This window comes from Centroberyx gerrardi, chromosome 14 (assembly GCF_048128805.1).
Source record: "Centroberyx gerrardi isolate f3 chromosome 14, fCenGer3.hap1.cur.20231027, whole genome shotgun sequence".
NCBI classification, from domain to species: Eukaryota; Metazoa; Chordata; class Actinopteri; order Beryciformes; family Berycidae; genus Centroberyx; species Centroberyx gerrardi.
Genome location: NC_136010.1, coordinates 1,476,253 through 1,496,252, shown reverse-complemented (window position 1 = coordinate 1,496,252; position 20,000 = coordinate 1,476,253). Strand labels below are relative to the sequence as shown.

At 46.8% G+C, this 20,000-nt stretch overlaps 3 protein-coding genes across 6 annotated transcripts in view; 1 reads left to right on the top strand and 2 right to left on the bottom strand.

The window, feature by feature from the left end:
* elk1 (ETS transcription factor ELK1) overlaps window positions 1-3,976 on the bottom strand; it is a 28,434-nt gene extending 24,458 nt beyond the window's left edge. Inside the window, exon 1 of the mRNA XM_078288200.1 lies at window positions 3,528-3,976. Coding sequence (XP_078144326.1) covers window positions 3,528-3,558 — 31 coding nt within the window. The 5' untranslated portion in view covers window positions 3,559-3,976. The remainder of the gene's footprint in view (window positions 1-3,527) is intronic.
* uxt (ubiquitously-expressed, prefoldin-like chaperone) overlaps window positions 1-14,646 on the bottom strand; it is a 363,866-nt gene extending 349,220 nt beyond the window's left edge. The window contains exons 1-7 of one of the 4 annotated variants that reach the window (XM_078288199.1): window positions 14,581-14,646; window positions 14,377-14,524; window positions 14,169-14,250; window positions 13,780-13,847; window positions 11,659-11,766; window positions 10,960-11,023; window positions 7,935-8,884 (exon numbers count right to left, since the gene is read on the bottom strand). In XM_078288199.1, coding sequence (XP_078144325.1) covers window positions 8,822-8,884; window positions 10,960-11,023; window positions 11,659-11,766; window positions 13,780-13,847; window positions 14,169-14,250; window positions 14,377-14,462 — 471 coding nt within the window. In that variant the 5' untranslated portion in view covers window positions 14,463-14,524; window positions 14,581-14,646 and the 3' untranslated portion in view covers window positions 7,935-8,821. The other 3 variants (XM_071913110.2, XR_013507161.1, XM_071913109.2) reach the window with 3 other exon arrangements.
* Window positions 14,647-15,496: 850 nt separating this feature from the next.
* cdk20 (cyclin dependent kinase 20) overlaps window positions 15,497-20,000 on the top strand; it is a 6,856-nt gene continuing 2,352 nt past the window's right edge. Inside the window, exons 1-6 of the mRNA XM_071913106.2 lie at window positions 15,497-15,857; window positions 16,136-16,212; window positions 16,865-16,978; window positions 18,980-19,168; window positions 19,777-19,898; window positions 19,991-20,000. The exon at window positions 19,991-20,000 is cut by the window's right edge and continues 53 nt beyond it. Of these exons, the coding sequence (XP_071769207.2) occupies window positions 16,138-16,212; window positions 16,865-16,978; window positions 18,980-19,168; window positions 19,777-19,898; window positions 19,991-20,000 (510 nt within the window). The 5' untranslated portion in view covers window positions 15,497-15,857; window positions 16,136-16,137. The remainder of the gene's footprint in view (window positions 15,858-16,135; window positions 16,213-16,864; window positions 16,979-18,979; window positions 19,169-19,776; window positions 19,899-19,990) is intronic.

Sequence of the window (20,000 nt, the reverse complement as noted above, 5' to 3'; positions counted from 1 at the left end):
AGAAAGAAGAATAAAGACAGAAAGAATAGAAATAAAGACAGAAAGAAGAATAGAAATAAAGACAGAAAGAAGAATAGAAATAAAGACAGAAAGGACAAACAGACTGAACAGCTCAGCGCCTGCAGCCTGCTGTGTGAACTCTTCCCCACCAGAGAAGAGTGTTTCCTGACCACTTCCTGTTGCTGTGGCTCCGCCTCCTGCTCCTCTGTCTCACCAGTCTCTCCTCCTGCTCCTCCTCCTCCTGCTCCTCTGTCTCATCAGTCTCTCCTCCTCCTCCTCCTCTGTCTCACCAGTCTCTCCTCCTCCTCTGTCTCACCAGTCTCTCCTCCTCCTCTGTCTCACCAGTCTCTCCTCCTCCTCTGTCTCATCAGTCTCTCCTCCTCCTCCTCCTCCTCTGTCTCACCAGTCTCTCCTGCTCCTCCTCCTCCTGTCTCACCAGTCTCTCCTCCTCCTCCTCCTCCTGTCTCACCAGTCTCTCCTCCTCCTCCTCCTCCTGTCTCACCAGTCTCTCCTCCTGCTCCTTCTCTGTCTCACCAGTCTCTCCTCCTCCTCCTGTCTCACCAGTCTCTCCTCCTCCTCCTGTCTCACCAGTCTCTCCTCCTCCTCCTCCTCTGTCTCACCAGTCTCTCCTCCTCCTCCTCCTGTCTCACCAGTCTCTCCTCCTCCTCCTGTCTCACCAGTCTCTCCTCCTCCTCCTCCTCCTGTCTCACCAGTCTCTCCTCCTCCTCCTCCTGTCTCTCCTCCTCCTCCTCCTCCTCCTGTCTCACCAGTCTCTCCTCCTCCTCCTCCTCCTGTCTCACCAGTCTCTCCTCCTCCCCTCCTCCTCCTCCTCCTGTCTCACCAGTCTCTCCTCCTCCTCCTCCTGTCTCTCCTCCTCCTCCTCCTCCTCCTCCTGTCTCACCAGTCTCTCCTCCTCTTCCTCTGTCTCACCAGTCTCTCCTCCTCCTCCTCCTGTCTCACCAGTCTCTCCTCCTCCTCCTCCTCCTGTCTCACCAGTCTCTCCTCCTCCTCCTCCTCCTCCTGTCTCACCAGTCTCTCCTCCTCCTCCTCCTCCTCCTCCTGTCTCACCAGTCTCTCCTCCTCCTCCTCCTGTCTCACCAGTCTCTCCTCCTCCTGTCTCACCAGTCTCTCCTCCTCCTGTCTCACCAGTCTCTCCTCCTCCTCCTCCTCCTCCTCCTCCTGTCTCACCAGTCTCTCCTCCTCCTCCTCCTCCTCCTGTCTCACCAGTCTCTCCTCCTCCTCCTCCTGTCTCACCAGTCTCTCCTCCTCCTGTCTCACCAGTCTCTCCTCCTCCTGTCTCACCAGTCTCTCCTCCTCCTCCTCCTGTCTCACCAGTCTCTCCTCCTCCTGTCTCACCAGTCTCTCCTCCTCCTCCTCCTCCTCCTCCTCCTGTCTCACCAGTCTCTCCTCCTCCTGTCTCACCAGTCTCTCCTCCTCCTCCTCCTGTCTCACCAGTCTCTCCTCCTCCTGTCTCACCAGTCTCTCCTCCTCCTCCTCCTCCTCCTCCTCCTGTCTCACCAGTCTCTCCTCCTCCTCCTCCTCCTCCTCCTCCTCCTGTCTCACCAGTCTCTCCTCCTCAGCTCACATCTCAACAGTCAAATCTTTCATATCTTCTGTTCATTTTAACATCAGCAGTTGAACCAGCAGCTTCGCTCTCTGCAGCTCAGACTGACATTTCCTCACATGACGCATCTCCAGCTCCATCTGGACCAAACGGATCTGGATTATAATATGCATTCTGGTTTCTGGTTTTTCAGTGAATCATATGGTGATGAACTGGGGATTTGGGGAGATCATGACACACAATTCTGCTGTCTGAACTGATGAGAACAAGCTAATTTTATTTAAAAACTCTGACAAACTGAGGTATGAAACATCTCAAAGCTCCACATCATGTACAGCAGGACTCCCTCTCCTCTGTGATGATAAAGGAGTTGGATGTGTATCTAAACATGGTGAAAGTATCAAAACTAAATCCACACAATCCATATTAGAACAGCGAGCCTCTAAACGAGCCGTTTGGACTTCCGTAACTTTGTGGCGTCACAAAGGTTCGCTCATTATCATTTCTGTAAGAAATAATAGACTAACAAAGTGTTTTTTTCAAAGCGGTCGAGCGGTCGTCATCGTTTATTACCGGAGAGTTTTCCCTACCTGTAGCCGCCGGGCCGCGGCGTCTCACGTTTCGCTCTCGAAACGGTTAGCCGATCGGAACGGAGGGTCGTTAATATTAATGAGCCTTAAAGACACGGAGACAGAAACGGCCTGTTCTTGGTAAGGCTCAGAGAGATGCTGGAAAATGAACGTGGAGAAATGGATTGAGAGTGTTTTTGGTTCATGACACCACACACACAGCTTTGAATGGACAGAAAGACACTAAATAAAACTCTGGACAGTAGAATACGGACCTTTAAGGAATATTATTTGAAAATTTTCAGTTTTGTTTGACATCACACCAAACATTACCATTCAGTTCAATGAGATGAACATTACATTGGAACACTGGATAACCGGCCAATCGTAGACGAGGTGACGTCACCTCCAGATGTTTCCAGCAGCTACAGTGGAGTTTGATATGAGAAAATGTTTCAGGATGTAAAACATCAGCGGTAAACGTCAGGTTTTGGTGTCAGTCCCTCAGAATCAAAGAGCGAGGGCTTCTTTCTAGAGCCGCCATTTTGCACCGAGAGACGTTCAACAATCATACAGGGAGAAATCCATCGTAGAAGAGGAGAGAGACCAGTTTCTCCACCACAGGAGCAGGAGAGAGACCAGTTTCTCCACCACAGGAGCAGGAGAGAGACCAGAATGCACTGCAGCTAAAAGACACTTTTTCCCCACAAGAACCCCCCCCCCCCCCCCCCCCCGTGTTGCCTTCACCATCACTGTCTCTCTCTCCACCTGCATGTCAAACCAACAGCTGGATGCAACAAGTCCACACAAGTTCTCTGGTGGTTGTTGAAAGGCATTCTGGGAAATCACCAACTGCAGTAGGGTGAGGGAAAGTGGGTTCACCAAAAGAGTAAATTAACACTTCATCACTAAATGATCCTGAACATCACAGACTGATGAACAGCCTCAGAGCGTCTGATGGAGTTTTCCTCCAAGTCTCCACAGTTCATCTGAACCAGAACAGAAGCTTCAACAGTTTAGTGTTTACATCCAGAACTTGGGATCAAACACACATTCAGCTGCTGCAACAGGCTGCAGGTTTATATAGTGCTCAGCCTGGTTCAGCAGATCAGATCCAGTGGATCCTGATCCCTGATCTGATCCTGACTCCCGGCCCTGCAGGTCTGCAGGCTGCAGGCCCGGCTGCAGCATGCAGACCTGCAGCTGCAGCAGGGGAACAACACGCTCCATCACACCTGTTGCCTCTCTGCTGCCTGCCTGAAACACAGGAAGGCTTCAGCACAAACACAATCCCGCAGGTTTTACATGGCATCACAGCGGCAGCATGTAAACAAACCGGACGGCGGGATCCACCGCATCATTTGCATCACCGGGTCGAGCTGCGGGTTTCTTACCGTTAATCAGCGGGTTGGAGTCCATCTTCATTCAAATCTTTTCTCTTGTTCTGTCCGGTGCAGCAGAGTCAGATCTCCTCCATGTCTGCCGTCAGAAGGTAGAAGCTGCGCGGGGAGCGTCAGCAGCGGGCTGCCAGCTCCGGTCCCGACCTGCTGTTATGTAACCGAGCTGAGCTGCTGATCCCGGGCTGCTCTGCCTCCATGCTAACACCCAGACTGAGATGTGACGGGAAATAAAGTTAACCAGGACCTCCAGGCTAACAACTACCGACAAAAACAAAAAAAATCAATTATATCTGCAGAAAAGCATAAATTCAGTCTGTTCCCTCTCACTAATTGACCCTATCCGCATCTAACTTACACCAGTTGGATGCTGCTTATTAAAATGTGTATTATGAATATGTCAAAAAGATTCATATCAACCTAAAAGGTGGTAAACTATCATTCTGGAGATGCGCCGCGGCTGAAGTGAGTTCAGGTGGGCTCGTCCCTGTCCGCGCTGCCTGCCGTGTTGACAGGCTGAAGACAGCTTATGCTAACCAGCTAGCGATGCTAACCTAGCTGCTACCTGCGAGTAGCGCTTGTTTACTGGGAGGTGAAGTCCTGTTGTTCGGCTGCTGCTGTCTGCTCAGCGGCCTCCGGCGAGCAGCGGAGCCCCGAGCCGCTGCTTTAACACCACAGAAACTTTCATGGTTCGGTTTTCTTCAGTGAATCTGAACAGCGCCGTTAGCCTAGCGTGCTAACTAAGCTAGCTCTCCGCCGTGCCGCCCCCCGCCTTCTGGTGCGTCAGCCCCCAAACGGCGCTGAATGCGGACTTGATTTAAAGAGTTCACCGGAGAGCGATGGAAGTCCGTCTGGGTGGAAAAAGTAGTTTATAAAACCGCCGGGTTGTTTCTCCACGAGCCGCAGACTACAAACCACTAACTCGTCCCTTAGCTTTGTTTTTTCCTAGTTTCTTCCTGTTTGGACAGACGCCTCCTCAGTACTTTGGACCAGAGTCAAGCTAGACACAATACAACAATATGACTTCCGGTCTTAGGTTTCAAAATAAAACATGTGTGGTAACCTTTTACAGTCTATGGTGGCAACCTGTTTTGTTGTTGTTGTTGTTGTTGTTGTTTGAGAAAAAATAAAAAATAAATGTGAAACATGAAATCTGTTTAAAGCTCTGTGTAGCTCTGGTAGTATTTTGGGTCGTGTCTCTTCCTCCATGATAAAACCCCTAAATCAGTGATTCTGTGATCTGTTGCTCCGGTAGAGCAGACTGGAGAATTGTGTTTTTTTCTCTCTCCATTCACTGCCATTGTCTGGAGGAACAGTCTGAAAATCACTTCTAGCACATAAAGGAACGCCGACAAAGCAGATTCTGACAATATATAAAAAAACGAGTCTCTCACTTTTCTTTCGCCTATTTCCAGTTAGCTTGCAGCAGGGCAGCAGCAGACCGGCAGCAGGGCGGAGTCTGGGCTCTGAGGGGCGGAGCTTAACGCCCTGACACCTCCTGGCTGTGGAAGTGAGTTGTGTTTGTAATGATGCAGGTTTTGGATTCACAGCAGGACCGACTGCTGAATAAAGACTGACTGAATGTTAGACTGTGACTGCAGCGAGTAATGTTGTGCTGCAAACTTCCTCCTCCACCGCTTTGTTTATTTTCTCACCGTGTTTCTCCAGAGATGATTCATATAATGTTGAGTGACTGGATATGAAAATGAAAATTTCCCGCTTTTATTTTGAAGGAAAGAAATCGCCCAACTTCCGGAATTGTGTCTAACTGTGTGTGACTTGACGCAGCGGGACAGTTGTGTTGCTGCACCGCAGCCAAGACTAGTGACGTCAGTACGACATGACGCTCCTGCTCCTTCTGTCTGTTCCTCAAGGCCAACACACACAGACACCCCCCCCCCCCCCCCACACACACACACACACACACACACACACACACACTGCTGCTGCCGGGAGCCCTGGAGCCAGGCACTGACCTGGTGACTGAGACTCTGACCAGATGATGATAATACTAATCTTGACCAACATTCATTCATGCTCTTCACTCGCTCATCTCTTCTCAGGGTGTCGGGGGTCTGGACGGTATCCCAGCATGCACTGGGTGGAAGGCAGGTCTCCAGTCAGACAGACAGACTCCCATTCATTCCTATAGACAGTTCAGATAGTGTGTTCATGTGCTATCAGACATCAGACAAACTGGATTTTTCACATGAACTCCCTGAGTTTCCAAGTTGTGACGGTGACCTTTAACCTTCTCAACAAAAAAATAAAGTTTTGTGTAAGAAAACACACAGATGCTTGCAGACGAACCTAACATTTGTTTGAATGAAGCTCATTTAATCAGCTCGTTCTGCTGCAGGACGGCCATGTTGTTTATCGTTTGTTTTCCAGGTTTGATTTTCCCACAAAATATAATGTGAAAGCAGCGCTGTTTAGCAGCTGAGTGGGAAGTCCCGGATGTCGGACTTTCCCAGCAGAACCTGAACGCAACAAAGAGTCTCCAGCCCGCCTGACAGAGAGGAACCAGCAGAACAGAACAGACAGAACATGGAACCAGCAGAACAGACAGAACATGGAACCAGCAGAACAGACAGAACAGACAGAACATGGAACCAGCAGAACAGACAGGACAGACAGAACATGGAACCAGCAGAACAGACAGAACAGACAGAACATGGAACCAGCAGAACAGACAGGACAGACAGAACATGGAACCAGCAGAACAGACAGAACATGGAACCAGCAGAACAGACAGAACAGACAGAACATGGAACCAGCAGAACAGACAGAACAGACAGAACATGGAACCAGCAGAACAGACAGAGACGCTGCTGATCGATCTGAGACTGCTGATCGATCACATCGACGAAATAACAAAATCCAGTCAGTCAGCTGGTTTCATGTTCTGAGTCAGTCAGTCGCTGCTGGAAAACTCATCTCAGAGCCAAACTCTTCAGTTGACTGAGGAAGTGTGAGTGTGTGTGAGTGTGAGTGTGTGTGAGTGTGTGAGAGTGTGTGAGAGTGTGTGAGAGTGTGTGTGTGAGCTGTGCTCCTGATGGGAGGCTATTTTAAGAGTCATCTCTCAGTTTCTTTACGCCACTGCCTCTATTCAGCATCCAGTTTCCATGGCAACCGCATCCGTGGTGACGGAGCATCGCTCAGAGGAAGAGGGTCATTACAGCGAGAGCAGAACCAACACACACACACACACACACACACACACACACACCGCTTTATTATTACAGTAAAAATAGAAGCAACTGGTTTTTAAATCTCAATCTTGTTCTCATTTTATGTTTATTACACAAAAATATGGAGAAATTCTATTTGAAGAGTTGCTTTCTAACAGTTTGTCTATTTTGGAAACAAAACATTAGTTGAAGTTGATCGTTCAGTCGGCTCCTGCCTGTCAGTCACATTTAGTCGACCAAGATCTTCAGTTCCCTTCTGTCTTTATAAAAACTTTATTTATTGTAATGTTTTGCTGCTAATCTTTGTGTTAAAGCTGAAGTCATGTTGCAGATTCATTTAGGAACCAAACTTCACTTCTTTTCAGCGGATTTTGAGAACATGCAGGCAAAGATCAGGCTTCACATTCTGCTTTTCAAACTTCAGAATAAAACCTTCTGATGTCAAGACGACCAGCAGCAGAGAGGAAGAGAAGAACCAGAGGAACCAGAAGAACAAGAGGAACCAGAGGAACCAGATGAACCAGAGGAGCCAGAACCATAATAATCATAGGAGCCAGAAGAACCAGAGGAACCAGAAGAACAAGAGGAACCAGAAGAACCAGAAGAATCATAGGAGCCAGAAGAACCACAGGAACCAGAAGAACAAGAGGAACCAGAGGAACCAGAAGAATCATAGGAGCCAGAAGAACCAGAAGAAACAGAGGAACCAGAAGAACCAGTCTCTGTCTGGACGGTGCTGGTTTTACACCTGATAACTGGTTCAAGTTCTTTTTTACAGATTATTTATTCTTTAAATTATTTTAAGCATCTGAGCTTCTGTCTGATCTAATCCACCAGGAACCATCATCATCACCATCATCATCATCAAAGGTCTTGGCTGTCTGGTAAATGAAGAGTCGCTGATTATCTGGAGAAGTTCAGTTTATTATTTGCGGTTCACACTCAGAATCTGAATCCATCAGAACAAGTAAAAAAATATCTTCAGTCTCTGAGGCAGAAGACAGACAGACAGACAGACAGAAGACAGACAGACAGACAGAAGACAGACAGACAGACAGACAGACAGACAGACAGACAGACAGACAGACAGAAGACAGACAGACAGACAGAAGACAGACAGACAGAAGACAGACAGACAGACAGACAGACAGACAGACAGACAGACAGACAGAAGACAGACAGACAGACAGACAGACAGACAGAAGACAGACAGACAGACAGACAGACAGAAGACAGACAGACAGACAGACAGACAGACAGGCAGGCAGGCAGGCAGACAGACAGACAGACAGAAGACAGACAGACAGACAGAAGACAGACAGACAGACAGACAGACAGACAGACAGACAGACAGACAGTCTTCAGTCTGGATCGGTCTCTTCCTGTCTGGAGGAGATTTCCCAGCAGTGAGCGAACTGACAGCAGAATTTAATTTGGACAAACAGGAGAATCTGCAGCGTCTCAGTTCTGGTTCAGACTGAAGCTGCGTTCACATGTCAGGTGGAAGCGGCCGACATGTGACACACACACCTGATGTTTTCAGAGCAGAGCGAACACCAAAACACACCTGGAACCTGATCTTTTTAAACCAGATTCGGGCCGACATGCTCTCCGAGATCCGGTGCAGCTGTGACGAGTCTGACCGGCCGGAGCGGAGTTCAGGTGGGTTTCACCTCTCACTCCGCAGCAGATCAGATCAGACTGTCCGTCACTTCAACAAGACGGAGGACAGAAAGTCTCATCCGTCCTCCACTGCAAACATTCCTTAAAATTGATTTCACTTTCACCAGCTTCCATGATTTACTGTCTCGCAAATGTGACGTCATTTGTTGTCGTTCTTTTGCTCATGCGGGTCGTTTCCTGGCAGAGGTCCGTTCAGACGGATGTCAGATACCAGTCACTTTTCAAACAGTATTACAGTTAACAGTTAACGGCTCCATCTGCTTTCAGCTCTAAAAAACAGCAGAAAATGTCCGTCAGATTTCTCCAAACATCGTTCAGCAGAATCCAAAGTGTTTTGAAGCCAAACGTTTCCACTGTGGCTCCGACAGTCCGGGATCCACCTCGGTTTCTTCCAGGTTTTCCAACAGGTGAAGAAGACTAGAGGTCTTCTCTTCTTCTGCTGTCTGGCAGCTCTGTCAGCCCCTGCAGCTCCCTCAGACCCTGAGCAAGAGAAGAAGAAGAAGACGGCAGCCAATCAGATTTCTCATACGCTGAAGAGTAAAACTCCACCCTGATCATTCGCATCTTTGTGGGTTTGAACCCCGACTGTCTGGCTGGGAATCTGAATGAATAATAATCTGTGCTGAGGTTCTCTTGAGCAAGGCACTGAGAGAGTAAAGCTTTCTCTCGACCGGTGGTTCTCAACCTGGGGCTCGGGACCCTCCAGGGGGTCATCGCCAGATGATTTATGGGAAAGGAAAAAATACATATTTCTACTATGCAAATTTATTATCATGTCTACTTTTTCTGATTTTTCTCTATTTTTTTGCTTTTTTAGTGAAATACAGAATAGTTTTCAGACGTAGCAACAGCAGTGCATGTACTGTATATGTACAGTAACAGTGTGTAGTAACAGTCGTACATGTACTGTACATGTGTAGTAACAGTAGCGCAGTATATGTGTAAACAGTAGTACAGGTGTATGTGTAGTAACAGTATATGTGCAGTAACAGTAGTACATGTGTATGTGTAGTAACAGTAGTACATGTGTATGTGCAGTAACAGTATATGTGCAGTAACAGTAGTACATGTGTATGTGCAGTAACAGTAGTACATGTGTATGTGCAGTAACAGTAGTACATGTGTATGTGCAGTAACAGTATATGTGCAGTAACAGTAGTACATGTGTATGTGCAGTAACAGTAGTACATGTGTATGTGCAGTAACAGTAGTACATGTGTATGTGCAGTAACAGTATATGTGCAGTAACAGTAGTACATGTGTATGTGCAGTAACAGTAGTACATGTGTATGTGCAGTAACAGTATATGTGCAGTAACAGTAGTACATGTGTATGTGTAGTAACAGTAGTACATGTGTATGTGCAGTAACAGTATATGTGCAGTAACAGTAGTACATGTGTATGTGCAGTAACAGTAGTACATGTGTATGTGCAGTAACAGTATATGTGCAGTAACAGTAGTACATGTGTATGTGTAGTAACAGTAGTACATGTGTATGTGCAGTAACAGTATATGTGCAGTAACAGTAGTACATGTGTATGTGCAGTAACAGTATATGTGCAGTAACAGTAGTACATGTGTATGTGCAGTAACAGTAGTACATGTGTATGTGCAGTAACAGTATATGTGCAGTAACAGTAGTACATGTGTATGTGCAGTAGCAGTATATGTGCAGTAGCAGTAGTATATGTGTATGTGCAGTAACAGTATATGTGCAGTAACAGTAGTATATGTGTATGTGCAGTAACAGTAGTACGTGTATATGTGCAGTAACAGTAGTACATGTATATGTGCAGTAGCAGTAGTATATGTGTATGTGCAGTAACAGTAGTACATGTATATGTGCAGTAGCAGTAGTATATGTGTATGTGCAGTAACAGTAGTACATGTATATGTGCAGTAGCAGTAGTATATGTGTATGTGCAGTAACAGTATATGTGCAGTAGCAGTAGTATATGTGTATGTGCAGTAACAGTATATGTGCAGTAGCAGTAGTATATGTGTATGTGCAGTAACAGTAGTACATGTATATGTGCAGTAACAGTGTATATGTGTATGTGCAGTAACAGTAGTATATGTGCAGTAGTAGTATATGTGCAGTAGCAGTATATGTGCAGTAGCAGTAGTATATGTGCAGTAACAGTATATGTGCAGTAGCAGTAGTATATGTGTATGTGCAGTAACAGTAGTACATGTATATGTGCAGTAGCAGTTGTATATGTGTATGTGCAGTAGCAGTAGTATATGTGTATGTGCAGTAACAGTATATGTGCAGTAGCAGTATATGTGCAGTAGCAGTAGTATATGTGTATGTGCAGTAACAGTATATGTGCAGTAGCAGTAGTATATGTGTATGTGCAGTAACAGTAGTACATGTATATGTGCAGTAACAGTATATGTGCAGTAGCAGTATATGTGCAGTAACAGTATATGTGCAGTAACAGTAGTACATGTATATGTGCAGTAACAGTAGTATATGTGTATGTGCAGTAACAGTAGTACATGTATATGTGCAGTAGCAGTAGTACATGTGTAAACAGAGTATCCAGCTGACCTCCAGCACCATGCGGATGTTGGCTTTGATCTTGGCAGAGTCTTTGGTCAGCAGCTCAGTGAAGCTGAAACAGAGTTTTAATCCACAGCATGTTAGCACTGTTAGCATTCCTCACTGACAACAATGGACACAACTAGCAGAAAGCTAACCTACGATGAGATGCCATGTAAGGAAAAGTAACTACAGTAACTAAAGATCAAATTGTCAGGATGTTACTTTAAAGTCACAAAGTGGGAGCGTCTTGTTTCCATGGTGTGATGTATTTCCTGTTGAAACAGGATGTTGAGGCGGGACATAACACAGGGAGGCATCATTTAAAAGTGTAAACCAATGGGAGAGCAGCATGGGCTACAGAGAGAAAGCAGTTTTATCATGAGGTCCATTAAAGATACTCTGTTCTCCAGGAAGGAGAAGGAATGTGGTTTGATATAAAAATACACAAAAAATAAAACTTTGGGGATTTTTTGGGGGGGCATTTTTTGTTAAAAATTTGCATCATGCGTCATGTTTAATTTCATTATGATTCAGAGAAAGCCTGTGATGTGGCTTTAGTTTGGTCGCCCTCTGCTGGAGGTGAAGAGTTACTGCAGAGATAAAACCTGGGAGTCCATCCATGTGAACTAGTGGGAGCAATGAGAATATGATACTTTATCTGTTTGTATCTATCTATATGTTTTATATCTTTCTTCTCCTCCTTACGCAGTGAGCTGGCTGGTCTTCTTGTCGATGAAGCGCAGAGCTTCATCGTGGTTCATCTCCACAAAGAAACCATAACCCACCGCCACGAAGATCCTGGACGCATCCTCCCTGAGAAGACACACCACTCTGCCTCAGAAACACACTCAGACACAGCAGACAATGTCTAGAACATCTAAGGCAGTGTGGTCCAGTCCTGGTTCAGCCGTCTGCAGGTTTTCACTCCAACCAAACACTACAGCAGCTCAGGAACCAGTTCACACTCCAACCAGACAGGAGGAGCGAGTTAGTGAACTGAGCTGCTGTTTGGTTGGAGTGAAAACCAGCAGACTGTTGGATCACGATGGAACATGACAGAAAAATACCGATCTAATGTTGGCAACTTTATTTAAAACGGGCTCCTGTGTTCAGGGTGACAAATAGTGAAAGTATCCGCACACTCGTAGCTCCGATGCAATAATGTATTGAGACATTAACAAAACCGACGTTTCAGCAGCTAGGCTGCCTTCATCAGGGCTGATCTACCAGGACACAGACTGACTGAAGGGAGAAGCACTGGTACACAGGTGCAGCCAATCAGTGTAACCTGACCAATCACAGGAAAGGGAAAAAGTGAACAATAGGTTCAATAGAGAGACCACAACAATATAGTAAGTGGTATATAGTCTCAACATTTCATGTCATACAGAGTCAAATGGTATTTCCATGATATTCGGGCTTATTTTTGCTATTACTCTACTATTTTTTTATTGTACTATATGTATACTGCATTTAATGTGATGATGTTTTCTTATGTGTGGTTTATAGTTCAACTTGATACTTTGTATGACATGGAATGAAATGTTGAGACTATATACCACTTACTAAACTGTTGTGGTCTCTCTATTGAACCTATTGTTCACTTTTTCCCTTTCCTGTGATTGGTCAGGTTACACTGGTTGGCTGCACCTGTGTACCAGTGCTTCTCCCTTCAGTCAGTCTGTGTCCTGGTAGATCAGCCCTGATGAAGGCAGCCTAGCTGCTGAAACGTCGGTTGTAATGTCTCAATACATTATCGCATCGGAGCTACGAGTGTGCTATGCTTGTGTTCGCTGGCCGGCACCTCATCACTACAGGTGTGCGTTTCACCTACTTTGACTCTGCAGGGTGACAAATAGAACAACAAAGAGAGTGTATTATTTCAGAGATGTAAGAAATTACATGATTCATTAAGTAAATCCTAAACCAGCTGCTAGTTTTGTTGCCTAAAAAAAACCATTAAAAGCACTTAAAAGTCTGCACAGCACAGTCAGCAGGGAGTTTGGGGTGTGTGATAATTAGAGTGTTTGAAAAATGTCCATACCCGAACCGATACCCTGAATTTAATAGCAGTACCTTGAGTTTGATACCGGTACCTTGGATGAAGATGTACGATTAACATTTAAAGCTCCACATCATGTAAAGCAGGACTCCCTCTCCTCTGTGATGATAAAGGAGTTGGATGTGTATCTAAACATGGTGAAAGTATCAAAACTAAATCCACACAATCCATATTAGAAAAGCGAGCCTCTAAACGAGCCGTTTGGACTTCCGTAACTTTGTGGCGTCACAAAGGTTCGCTCATTATCATTTCTGTAAGAAATAATAGACTAACAAAGTGTTTTTTTCAAAGCGGTCGAGCGGTCGTCATCGTTTATTACCGGAGAGTTTTCCCTACCTGTAGCCGCCGGGCCGCGGCGTCTCACGTTTCGCTCTCGAAACGGTTAGCCGATCGGAACGGAGGGTCGTTAATATTAATGAGCCTTAAAGACACGGAGACAGAAACGGCCTGTTCTTGGTAAGGCTCAGAGAGATGCTGGAAAATGAACGTGGAGAAATGGATTGAGAGTGTTTTTGGTTCATGACACCACACACACAGCTCTGAATGGACAGAAAGACACAAAATAAAACTCTGGACAGTGAGAATATGGACCTTTAAAGCACCAAACTTTGGCACAGAACGTTTGAATGTATTCTGGTACTCAGCAGGACCAATCTGATTCACTTGGCGCCAAAAAACCACGGCCCGTCACCCGGCCCAGCGACACACCGCTCTGACACCGAGTGCTTTAGTGTTTCTAAGCAGCAGGAAGAGCAGCATCTTACACATGAGCCTGGACATAGAAGTTACAGCCCAGATCCACCTCCGTCTTCAGCTGCTGGGATCCAGACTCCTGCAGGGACAACAGGAGGCTTCAGCACTCTGACAGGTCCTGTCTGTCTGTCTACCTGTCTGTCTGTCTGTCTGTCTGTCTGTCTACCTGTCTGTCTGTCTGTCTGTCTGTCTACCTGTCTGTCTGTCTGTCTGTCTGTCTGTCTCTCTGTCTGTCTACCTGTCTGTCTGTCAGCCTTCATTCACATTCTCCTGACCAAAACATTTGATAACATGCAGTGTATTGTATAAACACATTTTGGAAGAGCTGTGTGTGGTCAGATACAGAGAGGTAGTGTATTTCTGTGTGTGTGTATGTGTGTGTGTGTGTGTGTGTGTGTACCTGCAGACTCTCTATGGTGTTTTTTAACTGGAGATACTGGGAGATTTTCTCATAAACTCCGTCTCTCTGCTCCAGCACCCTCCTGAAACACACACACACACACACACACACACACACACACACACACACACAAAAAGCGGACCAGTCAAGGTTAAAAATCGTTGTTTTTCTCACCGTTTCCCTCCGTCAGTGTGTTAAAGTGACTCACTGTAAGTCTCTCTGCAGCACGTCACCGATGAAGTTTTCATACTGCAGGACCTTCTGCTCCATGTCGCTGTCAGCAGCCGCCGCCATCTTCCCTTCACACGCCACTTCCGGCCGTGAGGGAGCTAAAGTTTAGCGGGAACTAGCTTCACCTGCTGGGAAGCTAAACACCAGCTTCACCTGCCGGGAAGCTAAACACCAGCTTCACCTCGTACTGACGCAGCCTGTCAGCAGCTCGTTAGCTTCTGCAGCTTTGTAACCAAACAGCGCTGCGTGCTGAGAGCGGAGGAACTTCCTGTATCATAGTAACAAGCAGCTCTTCCGGTTTCAAAATAAAAGCTAGTGTTTATGTCAAAATAAAAGCATGTGGGTTATAGCGTCACCCGGGAGCCACAGAAGTAGAATGAATAGAGAGATTCTTGGTGTTATTACAGTCTAGTCTCCGTTGGTACCTAATGTTTGATGAGCATACATTATATTATAAAACTTCACATCATGGTTAAATTAAATAGGAATGTGCTAATCAAAAAGCACCACTTACTGATACTTATGTGCCGCTTGGAGATTACTGCTCGAGCATTAAAAATGGCATTTAATTATAATTTATTAAAACATGAAAGACAATCCACGTCAGCTTCATCAGACTCGAAGTTCCCACATGCTCCTGTATCAGAGCCGGGCAGCCATGTGACCGTTCAGTAAAGTTGAAAATTTGAGTATGAATGTTCCTTCTATTCACTCTAGTTCTGTGGTTGGAGGTCTGGTCGCATGACGTCATCGTAAACAAACATGGCGGAGCGCTGACAGCTCGTTAGCAGCTGCTAGCTATTCATGTAACATGAACTTAAACTGCTTTTCTGCAAAAGACCATCGTGTACATTGACATTAGTGTATATTATAGAAGACGTCACGTTACGTTGTTTTAATCTGTTCCAGACACCAGCGGCTGTTTACAGCGGAGACATTCTTCTTCTTCGGTTTTAGCTGTGTTAGCTAAAGCTAGCAGGTAACCTAGGTAACGGTAGCTAACAGCTAACCCAGTCAGTGTGTTTCCATGTCAGGGAGTCAGACCACAGATCCGGTTCATAGGACCGTGCCGTGAGGAACTCCATCTATTTAATCTCTTTATTTTTGGATCTGATTTGTTACAGAATAATATAACTAACTGTCTGTCTGTATGATAGAGGGATGACAGCAGTGGATATGAGACACCACAGCCGTTCTTGAACATTTTCACACGCTAACTTCAACTGAATTAAATTACACTGAAATTAAGATTCTCAATTTGCTGCAGAGCTGCTAGAACCTCCTCGAGAACCTCTGGAACCTCCTCGAGAACCCCTGGACCCTCCTCGAGAACCTCTGGACCCTCCTCGAGAACCTCTGGACCCTCCTCGAGAACCTCTGGAACCTCCTCGAGAACCTCTGGACCCTCCTCAAGGACTCTTGGAGGTCCTGGACCCCAGTATTGAACCACTGAACTTGGTAATGCAGCACTTCTAAATGGAGCCGTACAGAATTCTGTAGTTCTGTTAGTTAACATTTATTCTGTATTAAAGTCATGGAGCAGTACAGTATTCTGGTTAATTAACAGTTAATCTGTATTAAAGGCATGGAGCAGTACAGTATTCTGGTTAATTAACAGTTAATCTGTATTAAAGGCATGGAGCAGTACAGTATTCTGGTTAATTAACAGTTAATCTGTATTAAAGGCATGGAGCAGTACAGTATTCTGGTTAATTAACAGTTAATCTGTATTAAAGGCATGGAGCAGTACAGTATTCTGGGTCGGATCGGGGAAGGAGCTCATGGCATCGTGTTCAAAGCCAAACACATCGAGGTAACTGAGCGTTAGATAACTGATGAAGCAGTTAGATCTGTGTTTTCAGCGTCTGAAGCACTGTGAGTGAGAGAGTGAGAGAGTGAGAGAGTGAGATGTATTATTAGTATCTCTCAGTTAGATTCCATGAGACAAAATGACGTGTTAGGAAGCTGTAACAGAAAACAGAATATAAATCAGAATAGAGCAAACAGGGGATTGAATGTAACACAGCTGACAGCTGGAACCTATGGAGGATCCAGGTGTGAACACACAGACTGATACTGTAGATTATATCCTGTTTATTTGTTATTTTAATGTGAAAAAAGTTGCATATTGTAGTTTTGAGTAAACTATCTGAATGAAAAGTGTCTGTGTCTCTCTGTCTGTGTCTCTCTGTCTGTGTCTCTCTGTCTGTCTGTGTCTCTCTGTCTGTGTCTCTCTGTCTGTGTCTCTCTGTCTGTGTCTCTCTGTCTGTGTCTCTCTGTCTCTCTGTGTCTCTGTCTGTGTCTCACTGTCTGTGTCTCTCTCTCTGTCTGTGTCTCTCTGTCTGTGTCTCTCTCTGTCTGTGTCTCTCTCTCTGTCTGTGTCTCTCTGTGTCTCTCTGTCTGTCTGTGTCTCTCTCTCTGTCTGTGTCTCTCTGTCTGTGTCTCTGTCTGTGCCTCTCTGTCAGACAGGAGAGACCGTGGCTCTGAAGAAAGTGGCGTTGCGGCGGCTGGAGGACGGGATCCCCAACCAGGCTCTGAGGGAGATCAAGGCCCTGCAGGAGATCGAGGACAACCAGCATGTGAGTGAGCCGGGTCCGGACCAGATGAGAGCGAGAGGAGGACGTGCTGTGTATTCATACGTTTTATACGTTAAGTTCATTTTCTCTGTTTTCTCAAGGTCATTTCTCAGAATTTGGGATTGTAACTATGTTAAAATCTTTAAATCTACAGTTAAATTCTAATTTAAACACTTCAAACTAATCACATTCCACCTGGAAGAACAGGAGTTTACAGCTTTTCTGAATCATGAAATGAGATCAAATAAAGTTCTCCTCTCCTCTTCTCCTTTCCTCTTCTCCTCTTCTCTTCTCCTCTTCTCCTCCTCCTCCTCTCCTTTTATCCTCTCCTCTTCTCCTCTCCTCTCCTCTCCTCCTCTCCTCTCCTCTCCTCTTCTCCTCTCCTCTCTTCTCCTCTCCCCTCCTTTCCTCCTTGCTCTTCCCCTCTCCTGTCTTTTCCTCTCCTCTCTTCCTCTCCTCTCCTCTCCTCTCTCCTCCTCTCCTCTCTTCTCCTCTCCCCTCCTCTCCTCCTTGCTCCTCCCCTCTATTGTCTTTTCCTCTCCTCTCCTCCTCTCTCCTCTCTCCTCCTCTCCTCCTCTCCTCCTCTCCTCCCCTCCTCTCCTCTCCTCCTCTCCTCTCTCCTCCTCTCCTCTCTCCTCTCTCCTCCTCTCCTCTCTTCTCCTCTCCCCTCCTCTCTCTCCTCTCCTCTCCTCTCCTCCTTGCTCCTCCCCTCTCTTGTCTTTTCCTCTCCTCTCTCCTCTCTCCTCTCGTCCTCTCCTCTCTCCTCTCCTCTCCTCTCTCCTCCTCTCCTCTCTTCTCCTCTCCTCTCTCTCCTCCTCTCCTCTCCTCTCCTCTCTCCTCCTCTCCTCCTCTCCTCCTCTCTCCTCCTCCTCTCTCCTCCTCTCCTCTCTTCTCCTCTCCTCTCTCTCCTCCTCTCCTCTCCTCTCCTCTCTCCTCCTCTCCTCCTCTCCTCCTCTCCTCTCCTCTCTCTCCTCCTCTCCTCTCCTCTCCTCTCTCCTCCTCTCCTCCTCTCCTCCTCTCTCCTCCTCTCCTCTCCTCCTCTCTCCTCCTCCTCTCTCCTCCTCTCTCCTCCTCTCTCCTCCTCTCTCCTCCTCTCCTCTCCTGTCCTCCTGTCCTCTCCTCCTCTCTCCTCTCCTCTCCTCTCCTCTCCTCTCTCTCCTCCTCTCTCCTCTCTCCTCCTCTCCTCCTCTCTCCTCCTCCTCTCTCCTCCTCTCTCCTCTCTCCTCCTCTCTCCTCCTCTCCTCTCCTCTCTCCTCCTCTCCTCTCCTCTCTTCTCCTCTCCTCTCTCTCCTCCTCTCTCCTCTCTCCTCCTCTCCTCCTCTCCTCTCCTCTCCTCTCTCCTCTCTCCTCCTCTCCTCTCCTCTCTTCTCCTCTCCTCTCTCTCCTCTCTCCTCTCCTCCTCTCCTCTCCTCTCCTCTCCTCTCTCCTCCTCTCCTCCTCTCTCCTCCTCCTCTCTCCTCCTCTCTCCTCCTCTCTCCTCTCTCCTCCTCTCCTCTCCTCTCTCCTCCTCTCCTCCTCTCCTCTCCTCTCCTCTCTCCTCTCTCCTCCTCTCCTCTCCTCCTCTCCTCCTCTCCTCTCCTCTCCTCTCTCCTCCTCTCCTCCTCTCCTCCTCTCCTCTCCTCTCCTCTCTCCTCCTCTCCTCCTCTCCTCTCCTCTCCTCTCTCCTCCTCTCCTCCTCTCCTCTCCTCTCCTCTCTCCTCCTCTCCTCCTCTCTCCTCCTCCTCTCTCCTCCTCTCTCCTCCTCTCTCCTCTCTCCTCCTCTCCTCTCCTCTCTCCTCCTCTCCTCCTCTCCTCTCCTCTCCTCTCTCCTCCTCTCCTCTCTCTCCTCTCTCCTCCTCTCCTCCTCTCTCCTCCTCCTCTCTCCTCCTCTCTCCTCCTCTCCTCTCCTCTCTCCTCCTCTCCTCTCTCTCCTCTCTCCTCCTCTCCTCCTCTCTCCTCCTCCTCTCTCCTCCTCTCTCCTCCTCTCTCCTCCTCTCTCCTCCTCTCCTCCTCCTCCCCCCCCAGGTGGTGAAGTTGAAGGATGTCTTCCCTCATGGGACGGGTTTCGTCTTGGTCTTTGACTTCATGCTGTCTGATCTGTCTGAGGTCATCAGGAACTCCCAGCGACCTCTGACCCCGGCGCAGGTCAAAGGTTACATGATGATGCTGCTGAAGGGCGTCGCCTTCCTGCACCACAACAACATCATGCACCGGGTGGGCAGAGTGTGTGTGTGTGTGTGTGTGTGTGTGAGAGGCTGTGTTCAGACACTTAAAACACACTGTTCTTTACACTGTAAAAAAAATCAATAAGTTGCTCAGTAGTTTTTGGTTAATTTTATTCTTCATGAAACCAATAGAGAAGCTGAGATGATTCCAAATCAACTAGTCTGAAAAATGTCCAGGTGACATGTCTGGATATTAGTAGAATCATTTATTTTTGTGAAGTGAATCTTTCTCAGCTCATTGGCATCTTTAAACTTGTTTTAAATAGATGCTCCATGTATAATTTTACCATCATCACATTAATGTAGAGTCATCAGTATAATGACAGTAAACATCCTCCATAGTTTCTCCACCTGGTGGATCTGGAGGGAAATCTGCTGGATCTTTACGGCACAAAACAGGAAGAGTTTTTATTTTATTCCTAACTGCAGAGTTTCAGCTTGATGTTCGCTCTCCTGGTCTGAATACAGATGAACTGCTATCGACTCTTATCCTTCTTCTGGCTCTTCAAAATAAAAGCACTAATATGTATCAAATACTGCTGTGTGTGTGTGTGTGTGTGTGTGTGTGTGTGTGTGTGTGTGTGTGTGTGTGTGCAGGACCTGAAGCCAGCCAACCTGCTCATCAGCTCCTCTGGTCATCTGAAGATCGCTGACTTCGGTCTGGCCAGACTGTTCAGTCAGCAGGCAGAGCGTCTGTACAGCCACCAGGTCGCCACCAGGTGTGTGTGTGTGTGTGTGTGTGTGTGTGTGTGTGTGAGTATGTGTGTTTCTCACACACAGCATTCCTCTCTGTATGTGTGTGTGTGTGCAGGTGGTACAGA